Here is a 12,912-nt window from a genome sequence, read left to right as displayed (position 1 = left end):
CTCAAAGCAAAAGTGTTTCGAGGTAACTCATATTGCGAGGGGATTGAAAAAAAAGAAAGAAAAAAAAATTCACTGTGTCCCTAAGGGGCTCTATATGTTTTTACATCATACAAAAAGTCAAATGTTCCTAATTTTTGATAGTGCTTGTACAAATAAATAAAGAAAGAAAGAAAGAAAGAAAGAAAGAAAGAAAGAAAGAAAGAAAGAAAGAAAGAAAGAAAGAAAGAAAGAAAAAGAAAGAAAAAAAAGAAAAAAAAAGAAAGAAAGATCCTAAAATCTGTCATCGACAGCCTTGTATCCAGGCAGAAGTAGTAGATCACGGTGGCTTATCAAAACTGAGAGTGTGAGCTAGTCAGCTAACAAATCTTAACGCGGACAGTCAACCTCCGTGGAGCTGCAAGAAAAACTATCGGAATAGTTTCAGTTGTACAGTGGAAAGCTTTAAAACTCGGCTGACTGAAAAACACCAACTGAAGGAACAACACGCTATGCAGTGAGTAGCGGGTTTTGACCGGTGGTATTACAGATATGATCTAATCACGCTAAAAGTTTGGAGCTGCTAGGCCTGCTGCTAGTGCTAAGTTAGCCCTTTAGCTGGATGCAGGTATCCAGCTCCTTTGTGGAAATTTGACAGCTTTACTCTGGATTCACCCACAGCTCCAGATGTTCTGGCCTTACAGATAAGACCAGGATCACATTTACATTTACCGTGTCAGTTTTTGTAAGGCATTTGCAGGCGAAACTAGCTTAGTCTTGTTAGGTAATTAGGTACCAGAAAGATGCTGTGCTCACGGAGGTTCACTGTAAGGTTAGAAAGATAATCAGTGTTATGTAACTGCTGTCTTTCCAATTTGAAAACGTGCTTCAGATTATTTACTATAGTTTGCAGGATAAAAGATGAGGGGAAGCATATGTGACTTGTGTATTAAAGCTAGTCAGGTGTGTGATAAAGGTATGGTTTGTGCTCAGGTCATGAAACGGGTTCGCACTGAGCAGATCCAGTATGCTGTGGCTCAGTACCTTAAGAGGCGGCAGTATGTGGACACCGACAGCTCCCTAAAAGGAGCCAGGCTCTTCCAGTCAGCTGAAGAGATGGCCGCAAACTTGACAGGTAAGATAGTGAAGGCGATGGTGTTCTAGCCACCAAAACACCATAGGGGCCCCCAATTAAAGCAGAGTATTTCTCCTCTCTGAGCAGTTCAAACAGAGTCAGGCTCTAACAACGTGGTCTCTGCTGCACCCTGTCAGTCTGACCCACAGCAGTATGAGACACAGTACTCCAGGCTGCGCTGCTTTCTCTCAGGTAGGCACATCAAATTTACCAAAGAAGCATCCACCACATGTTTTATTACAAAACTCTCAAAATTCTTTATTTTATCAACAGAAGCAGAAATTTCCTGGGCCCAAGAGGTCAGCAGCATCCTCTATCCTGTCTTTGTGTACCTCCACCTGGATATGGTGCGCTGTGGCTTGAAGGGGGCAGTAGATGGCTTTTACAGTCGTTTCCATGACACCTTTCTTCAGGACAATGAACAGCGTGCTGTCATAGAGCAGCTCCGGCATGTTCTAACTGCACAGGACATTGTAGCCAACCCCAAGTTGAGAGCTTTCCTGGAGCACAAGTATGTGGTTCACCTGACAGAGCCGGCCTTTAGCTACCTGCTACGTTACCTGCAGAGTGAGGACAACAGTGCCCTCTGTAGAGCCCTTAGTACACACCTTCAGGTGGAGGTCACCGCCTCGAGACGTACAGACTACCAGCTATACGGAGTTGCCGGTGGTTCGACAACTGCCCCAAACTCCACTTCCTCCTGGGTGGGAGTGGATGGAGCAGAGGGCGGTCAAGGGTTGGAGGTTCCTGCAGGGATCCCGCAGAGCGAGGCAGCCTTGGAGGCTCTGCAGGATTGCATCAAGAAGGTCCGTGAAGGCCCCCCTTCGCTCACCACCATTTGTTTTTATGCTTTCCATCATACGGAGCAGATGCTGAACACTGCGGAAGTGTCGGCTGACAGCCGGCTGCTGGCGGCGGGTTTCGACAGCTCTACAGTGAAGCTGTGGAGCCTCCGAGCCAGAAAGCTGAAGGCCAGATCCCATCAGGCTGACGTGTCACGCATCCACTTGGCATGTGACGTATTGGAGGAGGAAGTGAGTAAACTTGAGCTCTGAATATACTTCTGCCATGTGGATGATAAAATATGAGCTGCTGCTGCTGTTGGCTGAGCTGTTGATGCTTTAACTCTGTTGTGGTAAAAATCAATGTCAGAGTAGACAAAGATTTGTTTTCTGGTAGAAAAAAATTAAGTGTACAGTGTAGGTGTTAGGGATGCACTGATACTAGTACCAGTATTGGGTATCGTGTGCATGCACTTGTACTCGGTATTCATAGAAGTGCTCCGATACTATAAAACCAATGTGAAAAAACTAGTGCTGTTAAACTTAACATGTTAAAGTGAAGAGATTAATCTGTGGAATTAATGCACATTTTTAAAAATGCATTAACACATAAACCACTAAAATCCACTAAATGAGGGGAAAAGTCCGATGCCCATGTTGGCGAACATGAGATTAGCACTACTAGCTGACCACAGATCAGCCCTGCTCTCTGAGCTCTAGACGTCCTTCCAAGAACTTAACAACAAATTGATCAGAGTCTGAACAACTGTCAGTAGCCACCGCAAAAGACTGTCGTCACTTAAAGAAAAACCTGACACATTTATGCACTCAGCTTCAAATCGATAACGGGAAGCTAAAAGCTAAGCTAACTGACCTGTAGGGGAGCAGACGCTGCAGCATTTGGCTGATTGAGCACCCCGAGGTAACTGAAGGTCCCCAGCCTACACTGTTCTTTTCTAAACTTCTGCAAGAGGACACGAGGAAATCTCTGAACCAGAGCAGACAGACAACCCCTGTTTCCCAACAGACATGAAGTTCTTATCCACCGGAGCAAGAAAGTCCTCCAGCTGTTTTATTTAATAATAATAATTTATTTAATGCTTGCTTTTATGTACAAGTTAACATGTAGCCTTACTTTTAATGTGTGGACATTAATCACATTGACTTTGCAGGATTAAAACCACAACAGTTAAACGTGTTTCTTTTAGATTGATATGAAGCAGCTTAACAACTTAGTTTTTAAACTTCTGACAGAGATATCATTTCCTGCTCTCCTTCCTTTCTGCAGAGTTAAAAAGCTCTCAACAGTCATTTTATTTCATATGATTGTTAAATAACATTTATCTCCTTTAAACTTATATAACTGTGCTAGAAATAAAAAAAAAGTTTAGATAAAAATGAACTCGAATGAAAGAACTAAACATATTTTTTATTTGTTGGCTTCAAATGCCGCAGACATAATTTCTCTTGCTCTTCTCCATCACTTTGAGATGGATTTCCATGTGATTAAATCGGCCGATATTAGCCCCTTTCACAATGGTCAATATCGGCCGTTGTTTTGCCGATTAAACTCAGATTTTTTTCTTAATTTCTCATAAAACAGTAAATGTTGTTAAGTGTTGAAGTCTTGCAAAATGATGTCTTTGCGGCGTTTGTGTCTAGATGGACGTGACAGCTGTAACAGCGACTCACTATGTGTTAGTTAGTGCCAGACCATTAAAGACCATTATTTATAAAATAAAACTCTATCAAAGATGACATATTTTGACATTTGAGAAAAGCAAATCTGGTTTTTATTTTGGTTCATATATAGGCGCGATAAATTTTCTCAGGCATTATTGCGATAAGCGATAATATTGTGCAAAGTGATAATGTTGTCATTTTGAGACCATTTAACTAATATAATGATGATGCCATAATAATGCAAATACACCCTTTCAAAGATCAATAAACTTTCATTTCTAAAGGACATTTTACGCTGGAACTGAAAGAAATTTAAAGTACCAAAACAAAAACAATAAATAGAACTCATTCTCAGTCTCATTAACAATGAGTGAAAATCAAACACAAGCTAAAACAAGAAGTATGATAGATAATAAAGTATCTGTTCTGTAAACAAAATTGCCCTTCAAAACATATATTAAAGAAATATTAAACATGGGGCTCAGACAGGGAAAACCGGTAAAACTGCCAGATAGTAACATTTTATTAAAAAAAACTAGAAAAAAAAATACTGTGCACCGTTGTTCTTGGTGAAGCTGAACTATCTCCCTCATCGCTGCGTATCAGACTGATCTATGCGCAGTGAGTGAACCGCTGCTGCGATGCGACGCTGCGTCTTTTTGACGTGCACGCCGGGACGCCAAAAGTAACGCGGCCCACTGGAAATCCTCGCGAACCTCTCGATTAGCCGGCATTACTCTTGATGTGTATTTCAGCGTGAGAAATTGGAGGTTTAGCGCTTATTTTTTCTTACTGTGCAATTAACTGACTTAATGCTTATCGCGACAGGCCTGTTCATATATGATAGATGCCATGATATATTTCATAGCAAAGAAAATATTGGAGTAAAGAAACTGTAATTTAACATTAAAGGGGATCAGAAGGCTACATAAATAATGTTTAGCTAGCTTCACTCATGTTGGTTATATGAGGCATGCACACATGGCCTAAATCTAAAGATAAAATTAATCAGTACAGTTGATAACATTTACCTCTTTTTAAACAAGTACTTTAACCTTTAACCTGCATCAGCAAGAAGTACAAAACAAGATGTATTTAATTAGTTCATTTATTTATACAATTAATTTATAGATGAACTTTTTTAAGGTTATTTAATATCCCAGTTATTTAAAGCTTTGTTGCATGTTTTTGGAAATTATTCTTTTGTAAAGTTAAACATATAAGGACAAAATATTGTGAAACAGTAAAATGTTCTGCCTGTAATTCATATTTTTGTTGGTGTAAGCGTTAAGGAAACAAAAATGTAGTTAATTTATTCATTATATTTTTTTTTTTATTTATATGCCGATTAATCGGTTATTGGAAATTTTTTCTGCCAAATATTGGAATCCCTATCGGTCGGCCCTAGTTGTCACCATATCTGGGTAACTGAGGGTTTTCCTGAATGTAAATGACCCTGAACGGCAGAAGTGGGTGATTTAGGACGTAGGATTTATTACCAGCTGACAAACGCTACGACTGGCTGCTGCACGGTTAATAATTAAGGATATTTTTTGTACTTGCGAACGTTTAAGTTGTTTCTACGAATGATTGAAAAATAGGGACTCTGGTTTATTCACTCTGATTTAATTTGTAAACTTTTGGACTTTTTAATTTTAGATGTTTCTACCTCTAGATAAGAACAAAACATTTTTTTCTTCTGTGTTGTCATGGTGATGAACTGACATAATAATGAACAGCTTGTGAATGTGGTAACGGAGGAAATAATCTCTTCCTGTTTGTATTCAGGTGGATGAAGAGGATGGCTGCGGCAGCGAGATAAAAACGCTCCGAGGTCACAGCGGCCCCGTCTACCGCACCGCTTTCCTGACGGACAGCTCTGGCCTGCTGTCCTGCTCTGAGGACACCACCATCCGATACTGGGACCTGGGCAGCTTCACCAACACCACCCTCTACCAGGGCCACGCTTACCCGGTGTGGGACGTGGACGTCAGCCCCTGCAGTCTTTACTTTGCCAGCGGCTCACACGACCGAACGGCTCGTCTTTGGACGTTTTCTCGCACTTACCCTCTGCGTCTCTACGCAGGACACCTTTCAGATGTTGACTGCATCAAATTCCACCCCAACTCCAACTACCTGGCCACGGGCTCCACAGACAAGACTGTCCGGCTGTGGAGCACCCAGCAGGGGGCGTCCGTCCGCCTTTTCACCGGCCACCGCGGCCCCGTGCTATCGCTGGCCTTCTCGCCTAACGGGAAGTACCTGGTGTCTGCTGGTGAGGATCAGCGCGTAAAGCTTTGGGATTTGGCTTCAGGGACTCTGTTCAAAGACCTGCGTGGACACACGGACAGCGTCACCAGTCTGTCCTTCAGCCCGGACAGCAGCCTGGTGGCGTCGTCTTCTATGGACAACTCTGTCCGGGTGTGGGACATCCGTAACGCCCATGGCGGGACGCCTGCTGATGGCTCGTCCGGTGAACTGGTGGGATTGTACACGGGAAACACCAGCAACGTGCTCAACGTCCAGTTCATGGCCTGTAACCTGCTGCTGGTGACGGGAACGGCTCAGGAGAAAACGGAGCAGTGACCGCGAAGAAAAACTCGACTTGTTTCCAGACATTTCTTTAGAGATAGTTTGTTTTGTTTGTATAAATCACCACGTGCACAAGAGTCTGAGTCATGTTTTCCTCGTTAATGAAAAAGAAATAAAAAAAAAAAAAGCTCATTTTGTTTTCTGAAGATGTCCATCTCACTCTTCAGAAGGAGGCTGAGATTAATTGACAGCTGAACCGTAACATGACCAAAGTGTGTTTAATTAACAGAATAATTCCCAGGTTTGTCTGAGGTGGATTGTTTTTGTTTTGGGTAGTTAAATACAGAATATAAACGTCAACAGCAAAAACTTAAAAGGGAAAAAGTGAGTTGAGATTTAAGAACAGACTGGTTGTTTGTGAAGTTAATTTGTTTTAATATGAACCTGAATGAACGTGGCAGAGTATTTTGGGATAAATTGGTTTAACTAAAGTCAGACTGTTGATCAACTTGATGAGGATTTGACTCCAGAATGAACAGTTCAGTTTATTTGTCAAAATGGCTTCAAAATTTTTTCCTGTTAATGATTAAATTACCATCTGAACTCTTTAGAAGTTCATTGTAATGTAGTTTGAATTAAACATTTTTATATTTTAATGTAACTTCATTCATAACAAACACTGAGTGCTGAATGCAGAGTGCAGCTGTAGACTAATCTGGGCAAACAGCAGAAAACCCTCCACCATTGCTGAGGTGGCATTTCTGTGCATGTCTGAGCAGAGCGGATGAGAATCAGACTATTTTTTTAATGTCAAAGAAATCTGAAAGGACTGGCACATATTTATGTCTGTTTGAAAAGCAGCTTTACTTCGTGAAGACTGCCGCTGTCTGCCGCTGGGGGCAGCGGTGGTGGTGTGTACGCATCGGTGAAGAACACCAGCCAATCAGAGAGCAGAGGAGGATGACACGCTGTCATGGCCGAGGAAACACTGGATTTTCTTCCCAGCAACAAAAACGGTCGTCAGCCTGACTCTCAGTTGTACGTTTCCATGTTGCCGTCCAGCTTGACGTGCAGCAGGTAACGTTTGTTATGCTAAACTAGTTATAACCGCCAAATATCTGTCAAAATAGAAAAATAACAGTTTACAAAAGTTTGAAACTATTTCTTTACCAACTTTTGGTAACTTATAACCAGATTAGTTTTTTTATATGTTCCAGTGTTTTTGTTGGATCAGTCCTAGCTTACATTGAGGCTCTACAGTCTGACTGACATGAAAAACAAACATGAGATCTCTGGATAAGATACGCTTATAAATTAATGTAGACCACAGTCTTTCGCTGTCCATGCCGGCTGATACGAAATTTGGACTCGCCACCTCAGTAATGGCGGCACGAGATACAACACACAAAACGACTGCCGGATCCGTCTATAAGGAAAATATATATAGATAGATATATAAAAAAATAAGATGCAGGTGCAGGACGAAGTTGAGGGACAGACAAACAGCTAAAATATCTGATGGAAATTTACCTTTAAGGTTAAATCTCTGATTTTATATGCTTGAATAAAGACAGTCAGCCTACAGAATATACAGAATATGAGCTGCATTGAGTAAAAGTCAAATTTACCATTTTCACATTTTCAGTTTCTAGATTTCTACATTTTTTCGGTTATTTTATTACAGTGTCATTGGACATGAGTGACGACATCCTCTGAGGTGATTTCTTTCTGCCTTTACAGGAGTTGCAGCATCTCTGTGGAGAGTTTCCTGAGTTAAAGGGCATTACAAGTGCTAAAGGGTTGAGTAGAAAAGCTAAGCAGTGACTGTGAGGACAGGGAGATCTGCAGGTTAGCTCCGCCGTCTGACTCCTGATGGTGTTTCTGAATCAGAGGCCTATCTGCTGTCCGTCAGCCTGTCCTTTAAAGGTGTAGATTTATATGTTTTGTTCCACTCTGCAGCTTTTAATAAAGAGTTTATTTGAACAAAAGCTTCTGCTGACATGGGCTCTCCACTTTGTCCTAAATGTGTGAGAAAATAACTAACACACAGTTTCATTCCCAAACTTTACTGAGCAGAAAAGATGCTGCATTAACCTGGTCCAGAGTCGACTTCTCTGGACTTGGAGGCATCTGGGATGAACCATCACACACAGTGGAAACCTCCCAGAAAACAGACGCATTTGAGCCGATTCCAGGTCACTTTTGGCACTTCTGGCCCAGTTATGGCACTGGCAAGTGTGCTGTAAGCCACATTTGGGCCAAACGTATTTATTTAATTTTTTTGCTATCAGGGCTGGACTGTGGTCACACCAATCAGTATTCCAGATCTTTGTTGGATGAAGTGAAGTAAAGCGCAGAAGGAACATCCAGACTGTTGTCAGTATCAAGTCCCAAAGCCCAGTTCTGATGGTATGGAGATTTTACAGCAGGGGCATATCCAGGAAATTTTGATTTAGTGGCCAAAATAAGATAAAAGTTACTGTGGGGTAACCAGTCAATATATTTTACTGCCTGCAGCTTCTCTGTTAACTTAACATTAATTATTTTGTGGCGTAAACACACAGAAAGATCAATGATCAACAAATTAATTAAACTACAGCTGGAATCTACTGGTTCTGTTTATAAGAGCCAATCCCTCAGTCCCCACCACTCTCTTCCCACGCCTGGTCATATTTCACACATAGTTAGCCACATATTTAACGATGGCTCTATTAAACACATATACATAAGTTGCCACTGTTTTCTTTCAATAATATCCCCCCCCCCCAAAAAAAAAACAAAAAAAACAAAACAAAACAAAAATAACAACACAAAAAACAAAATTAACAAAGAACAGATTTATATTTCATGACAATATTCAACTCAACTTTATTTAACACTTCAACAAATGCAAGAGCAGCCAAAGTACTTTAAAGAGAAAAAGAACACAAAAGGACACAATTAAAATAATTTAAACAAAACAAAAACAATATAGATTAAAAATGAAAAAATAGAACAAGTTGCAAAAAATAACAACATAGATACATGTGATAAAAGCAAGAAGACAAGTGTTTACTTCGGTATCTTTTGGTTAATAAACTGAACTAGAAAATTTCAAAGAAATTTTGATGGGTGCCAATGCGCCTGTTGCGCCGCCGCCCCCCGGCGCGCCCGCCGCGCAGCAACCGCGAGGGAGACGGCACGAAATGGATGCAAACCTGCCCGTGAATGTAATGCCATGAAAATCCCGTACGGCCACTAGGTGGCGCTGCAGTCGCCAAGCGTGTACAGTAGCGCTCGGATCGGTAGTCAGATTAAAACTGTCAAATATCAGCGTGATCTGACAAGCTGCAGAAATCAGGTGACCTGGTGACCACACCGGGTGTGTCCCAATTCAGGGTCTGCAGACTTCGAAGTGTGCAGACTACGTAGGCTACAGAGTGTCCTCCGTAGTCTACACACTTCGAAGTCTGCTTAACGTTCGTGAAATGGAACAGCCTACCTAGTCCACAAGAATTTCCCATAGCAACAACACAGGACGTTTAATCACTTAAACCTCAGAAATTACTCGTAGGAAACGTCAGTAGACGCTGAACACGGAGCAGCAACACTGACAGTTTAAAAAAAACAAAAAACAAAAAAAAAAAACGGTTTGAGGCTCTGTTGTTTTCCAGCCGGTACACACTTCATTAACCCCTTAAAAGTAACTGAATAGGTCACCAGGGGTCAGTACTACAGCAGCTCTACCAGGGTCAGTACTACAGCAGCTCTACCAGGGTCAGTACTACAGCAGCTCTACCAGGGTCAGTACTACAGCAGCTTTACCAGGGTCAGTACTACAGCAGCTCTACCAGGGTCAGTACTACAGCAGCTTTACCAGGGTCAGTACTACAGCAGTAGTACCAGGGTCAGTACTACAGTTACATACAAAGGGTCATCATAGCTGGTGATCATCATGTTATGTTCAGGTAAAAGTTTGCAGCTTGTAACACACCAGCCGTCTCTTCTCTATCACTCATTTACCACCAAACCACATTTATTTACATAGTACTTTAAAATACAACACATGGTCGACAACAAGTAAAACACAAGACAGAAATAATTCATATAAACACTAAAAACAAAGAGGAACCAAAACAGTCTGAAGACAAGAAAGTCACACTGGGTTAAAAGCCGAAGCATAAAAATGTGCTTTAAAGAAGATTGAAAGACATCATGTGTAAAGGGAGCTCACAGCAGAGCTTTGGGACCACGACAGAAAAAGCTCCATCACCTCATTTTCTTTTGTGGTTCAGGAACCAGCAGCAACATCTGGTCAGCTGACCGTAGGGAAGGGGGTCATGGCATCTTAACCAAGTTCACCACGCTGCCACGACCATGCCCATCAAAGTCACAGTTTTCAGTAGAAAGTATCACCAACTTCCTTTTTTCAGATTTCTGTGACAAGCCCACTTGTAAAAAAAAGAAAAAGAAAAAGAAAATAGGATCCTTAAAGATCCTGAGTTTATCAGCTACTTTAAAAGAGAATGATCCTTATATCTAGAAAACGACAATGTGCCCGAACCTTCAGTGTGTGTTCTTTGGGAAGCAGGAAAAGCAGTAATGAGAGGATAAATAATTTCCTTCTCTTCCCATAAGAAAAAGAAGGAGATTTTTAGGATTTCAGAGTTAGAACTCCTTAGAGGAGCTTACCATGTCTTCCTAGAAGAACACACACTGAACCACATAAAGAAAGCTAAACTTGAACTTAACAAAATAATAGCTAAAAAAATAAAAAAAAATAAAAAAAACACAATTATTGGAGCAAAAACTTCGCTTGGAGAACTTTGAGCATGGCACCAAATCTGGAAGGTTCCTGGCTGATCAGTTAAAACAAACAAGGAGAAAACAACCATCTAGTCTGTCAAAGATCCAGAAGATCAGCCACGACCCTGAAAAGACAAATAACACTTTTATTTATTTTATTGTTTAAAAAACAAATGAAACAAAAACAAAACAAAACAATTAATAAATAACACTTTATTTTTTTTATTGTTAAAAAAAAAAAAAATAAAAACAATTAATAAACAACACTTTTATTTATTTTATTGTTTAAAAAACAAAACAAAAACAAAACAAAAGAATTAATAAATAACACTTTTATTTATTTTATTGTTTAAAAAACAAAGAAAATAAAAACAAAACAAAAGAATTAATAAATAACACTTTCATTTATTTTATTGTTTAAAAAACAAACAAAATAAAGACAAAACAAAAGAATTAATAAATAACACTTTTATTTATTTCATTGTTAAAAAAACAAACAAAATAAAAACAAAACAAAAGAATTAATGAATAACAATTTTATTTATTTTATTGTTTAAAAACAAACAAAATAATACACAAAACAAAAGAATTAATAAATAACACTTTTATTTATTTTGTTGTTTAAAAAACAAACAAAACAAAAAGAAAACAAAACAATTAATAAATAACACTTTATTTATTTTATTGTTTAAAAAACAAACAAAATATAAACAAAACAAAAGAATTAATAAATAATACTTTTATTTATTTTATTGTTTAAAAAACAAATGAAATAAAAACAAAACAAAACAATTAATAAATAACACTTTTATTTATTTTATTGTTAAAAAAACAAACAAAATAAAGACAAAACAAAAAAATTAATAAGTAACACTTAATTTATTTTATTGTTTAAAAAACAAACAAAACAAAAACAAAACAAAAGAATTAATAAATAACACTTTATTTATTTTATTGTTTAAAAAACAAAGAAAATAAAAACAAAACAAAAGAATTAATAAATAAAGCTTTATTTATTTTATTGTTTAAAAAAACAAACAAAACAAAAACAAAACAAAAGAATTAATAAATAACACTATTATTTATGGATTTTATTGTTTAAAAAACAAACAAAATAAAAACAAACCAAAAGAATTAATAAATAACACTAAATTTATTTTATTGTTTAAAAAACAAACAAAACAAAAACAAAACAAAAGAATTAATAAATAACACTTTTATTTATTTTATTGTTTAAAAAACAAAGGAAATAAAAACAAAACAAAAGAATTAATAAATAACACTTTTATTTATTTCATTGTTTAAAAAACAAACAAAACAAAAACAAAACAAAACAATTAATAAATAACACTTTATTTATTTTATTGTTTGAAAAAACAAACCAAATAAAAACAAAACGAAACAATTAATAAATAACACTTTTATTTATTTTATTGTTAAAAAAACAAACAAAACAAGACAAAACAAAATAATTAATAAATAACACTTTATTTATTTTATTGTTTAAAAAACAAAGAAAATAAAAACAAAACAAAACAATTAATAAATAAAGCTTTATTTATTTTATTGTTTAAAAAACAAACAAAACAAAAACAAAACAAAAGAATTAATAAATGACACTTTTATTTATTTTATTGTTTAAAAAAACCCAAAAGAATTAATAAATAGCACTTTTATTTATTTTATTGTTTAAAAAACAAACAAAACAAAAACAAAACAAAACAATAAATAAATAACACTTTATTTATTTTATTGTTTAAAAAACAAACAAAATAAAGACAAAACGAAACAATTAATAAATAACACTTTTATTTATTTATTTTATTGTTTAAAAAACAAAGAAAATAAAAACAAAACAAAAGAATTAATAAATAAAGCTTTATTTATTTTATTGTTTAAAAAACAAACAAAACACAAACAAAACAAAAGAATTAATAAATAACACTATTATTTATTTATTTTATTGTTTAAAAAACAAACAAAATAAAAACAAAACAAAAGAATTAATAAATAACACTA

General features: G+C 37.2%; 1 protein-coding gene across 1 annotated transcript; it reads left to right on the top strand.

Moving 5' to 3' along the window:
• The first annotated feature begins 281 nt into the window (after positions 1-281).
• Positions 282-6,332, top strand: taf5l (TAF5-like RNA polymerase II, p300/CBP-associated factor (PCAF)-associated factor). The gene is made up of 5 exons (XM_041982962.1): positions 282-493; positions 970-1,111; positions 1,199-1,303; positions 1,385-2,145; positions 5,365-6,332. The coding sequence occupies exons 2-5, from the start codon at positions 973-975 to the stop codon at positions 6,160-6,162; spliced, it is 1,803 nt and encodes a 600-aa protein (XP_041838896.1). The 5' UTR covers positions 282-493; positions 970-972; the 3' UTR covers positions 6,163-6,332.
• Positions 6,333-12,912: the final 6,580 nt, after the last annotated feature.

Source organism: Melanotaenia boesemani, chromosome 4 (assembly GCF_017639745.1).
Source record: "Melanotaenia boesemani isolate fMelBoe1 chromosome 4, fMelBoe1.pri, whole genome shotgun sequence".
Taxonomy (NCBI): Eukaryota; Metazoa; Chordata; class Actinopteri; order Atheriniformes; family Melanotaeniidae; genus Melanotaenia; species Melanotaenia boesemani.
Note: the sequence above shows the minus strand (reverse complement) of the source record. Positions and strands in the feature narration are given on the sequence as shown.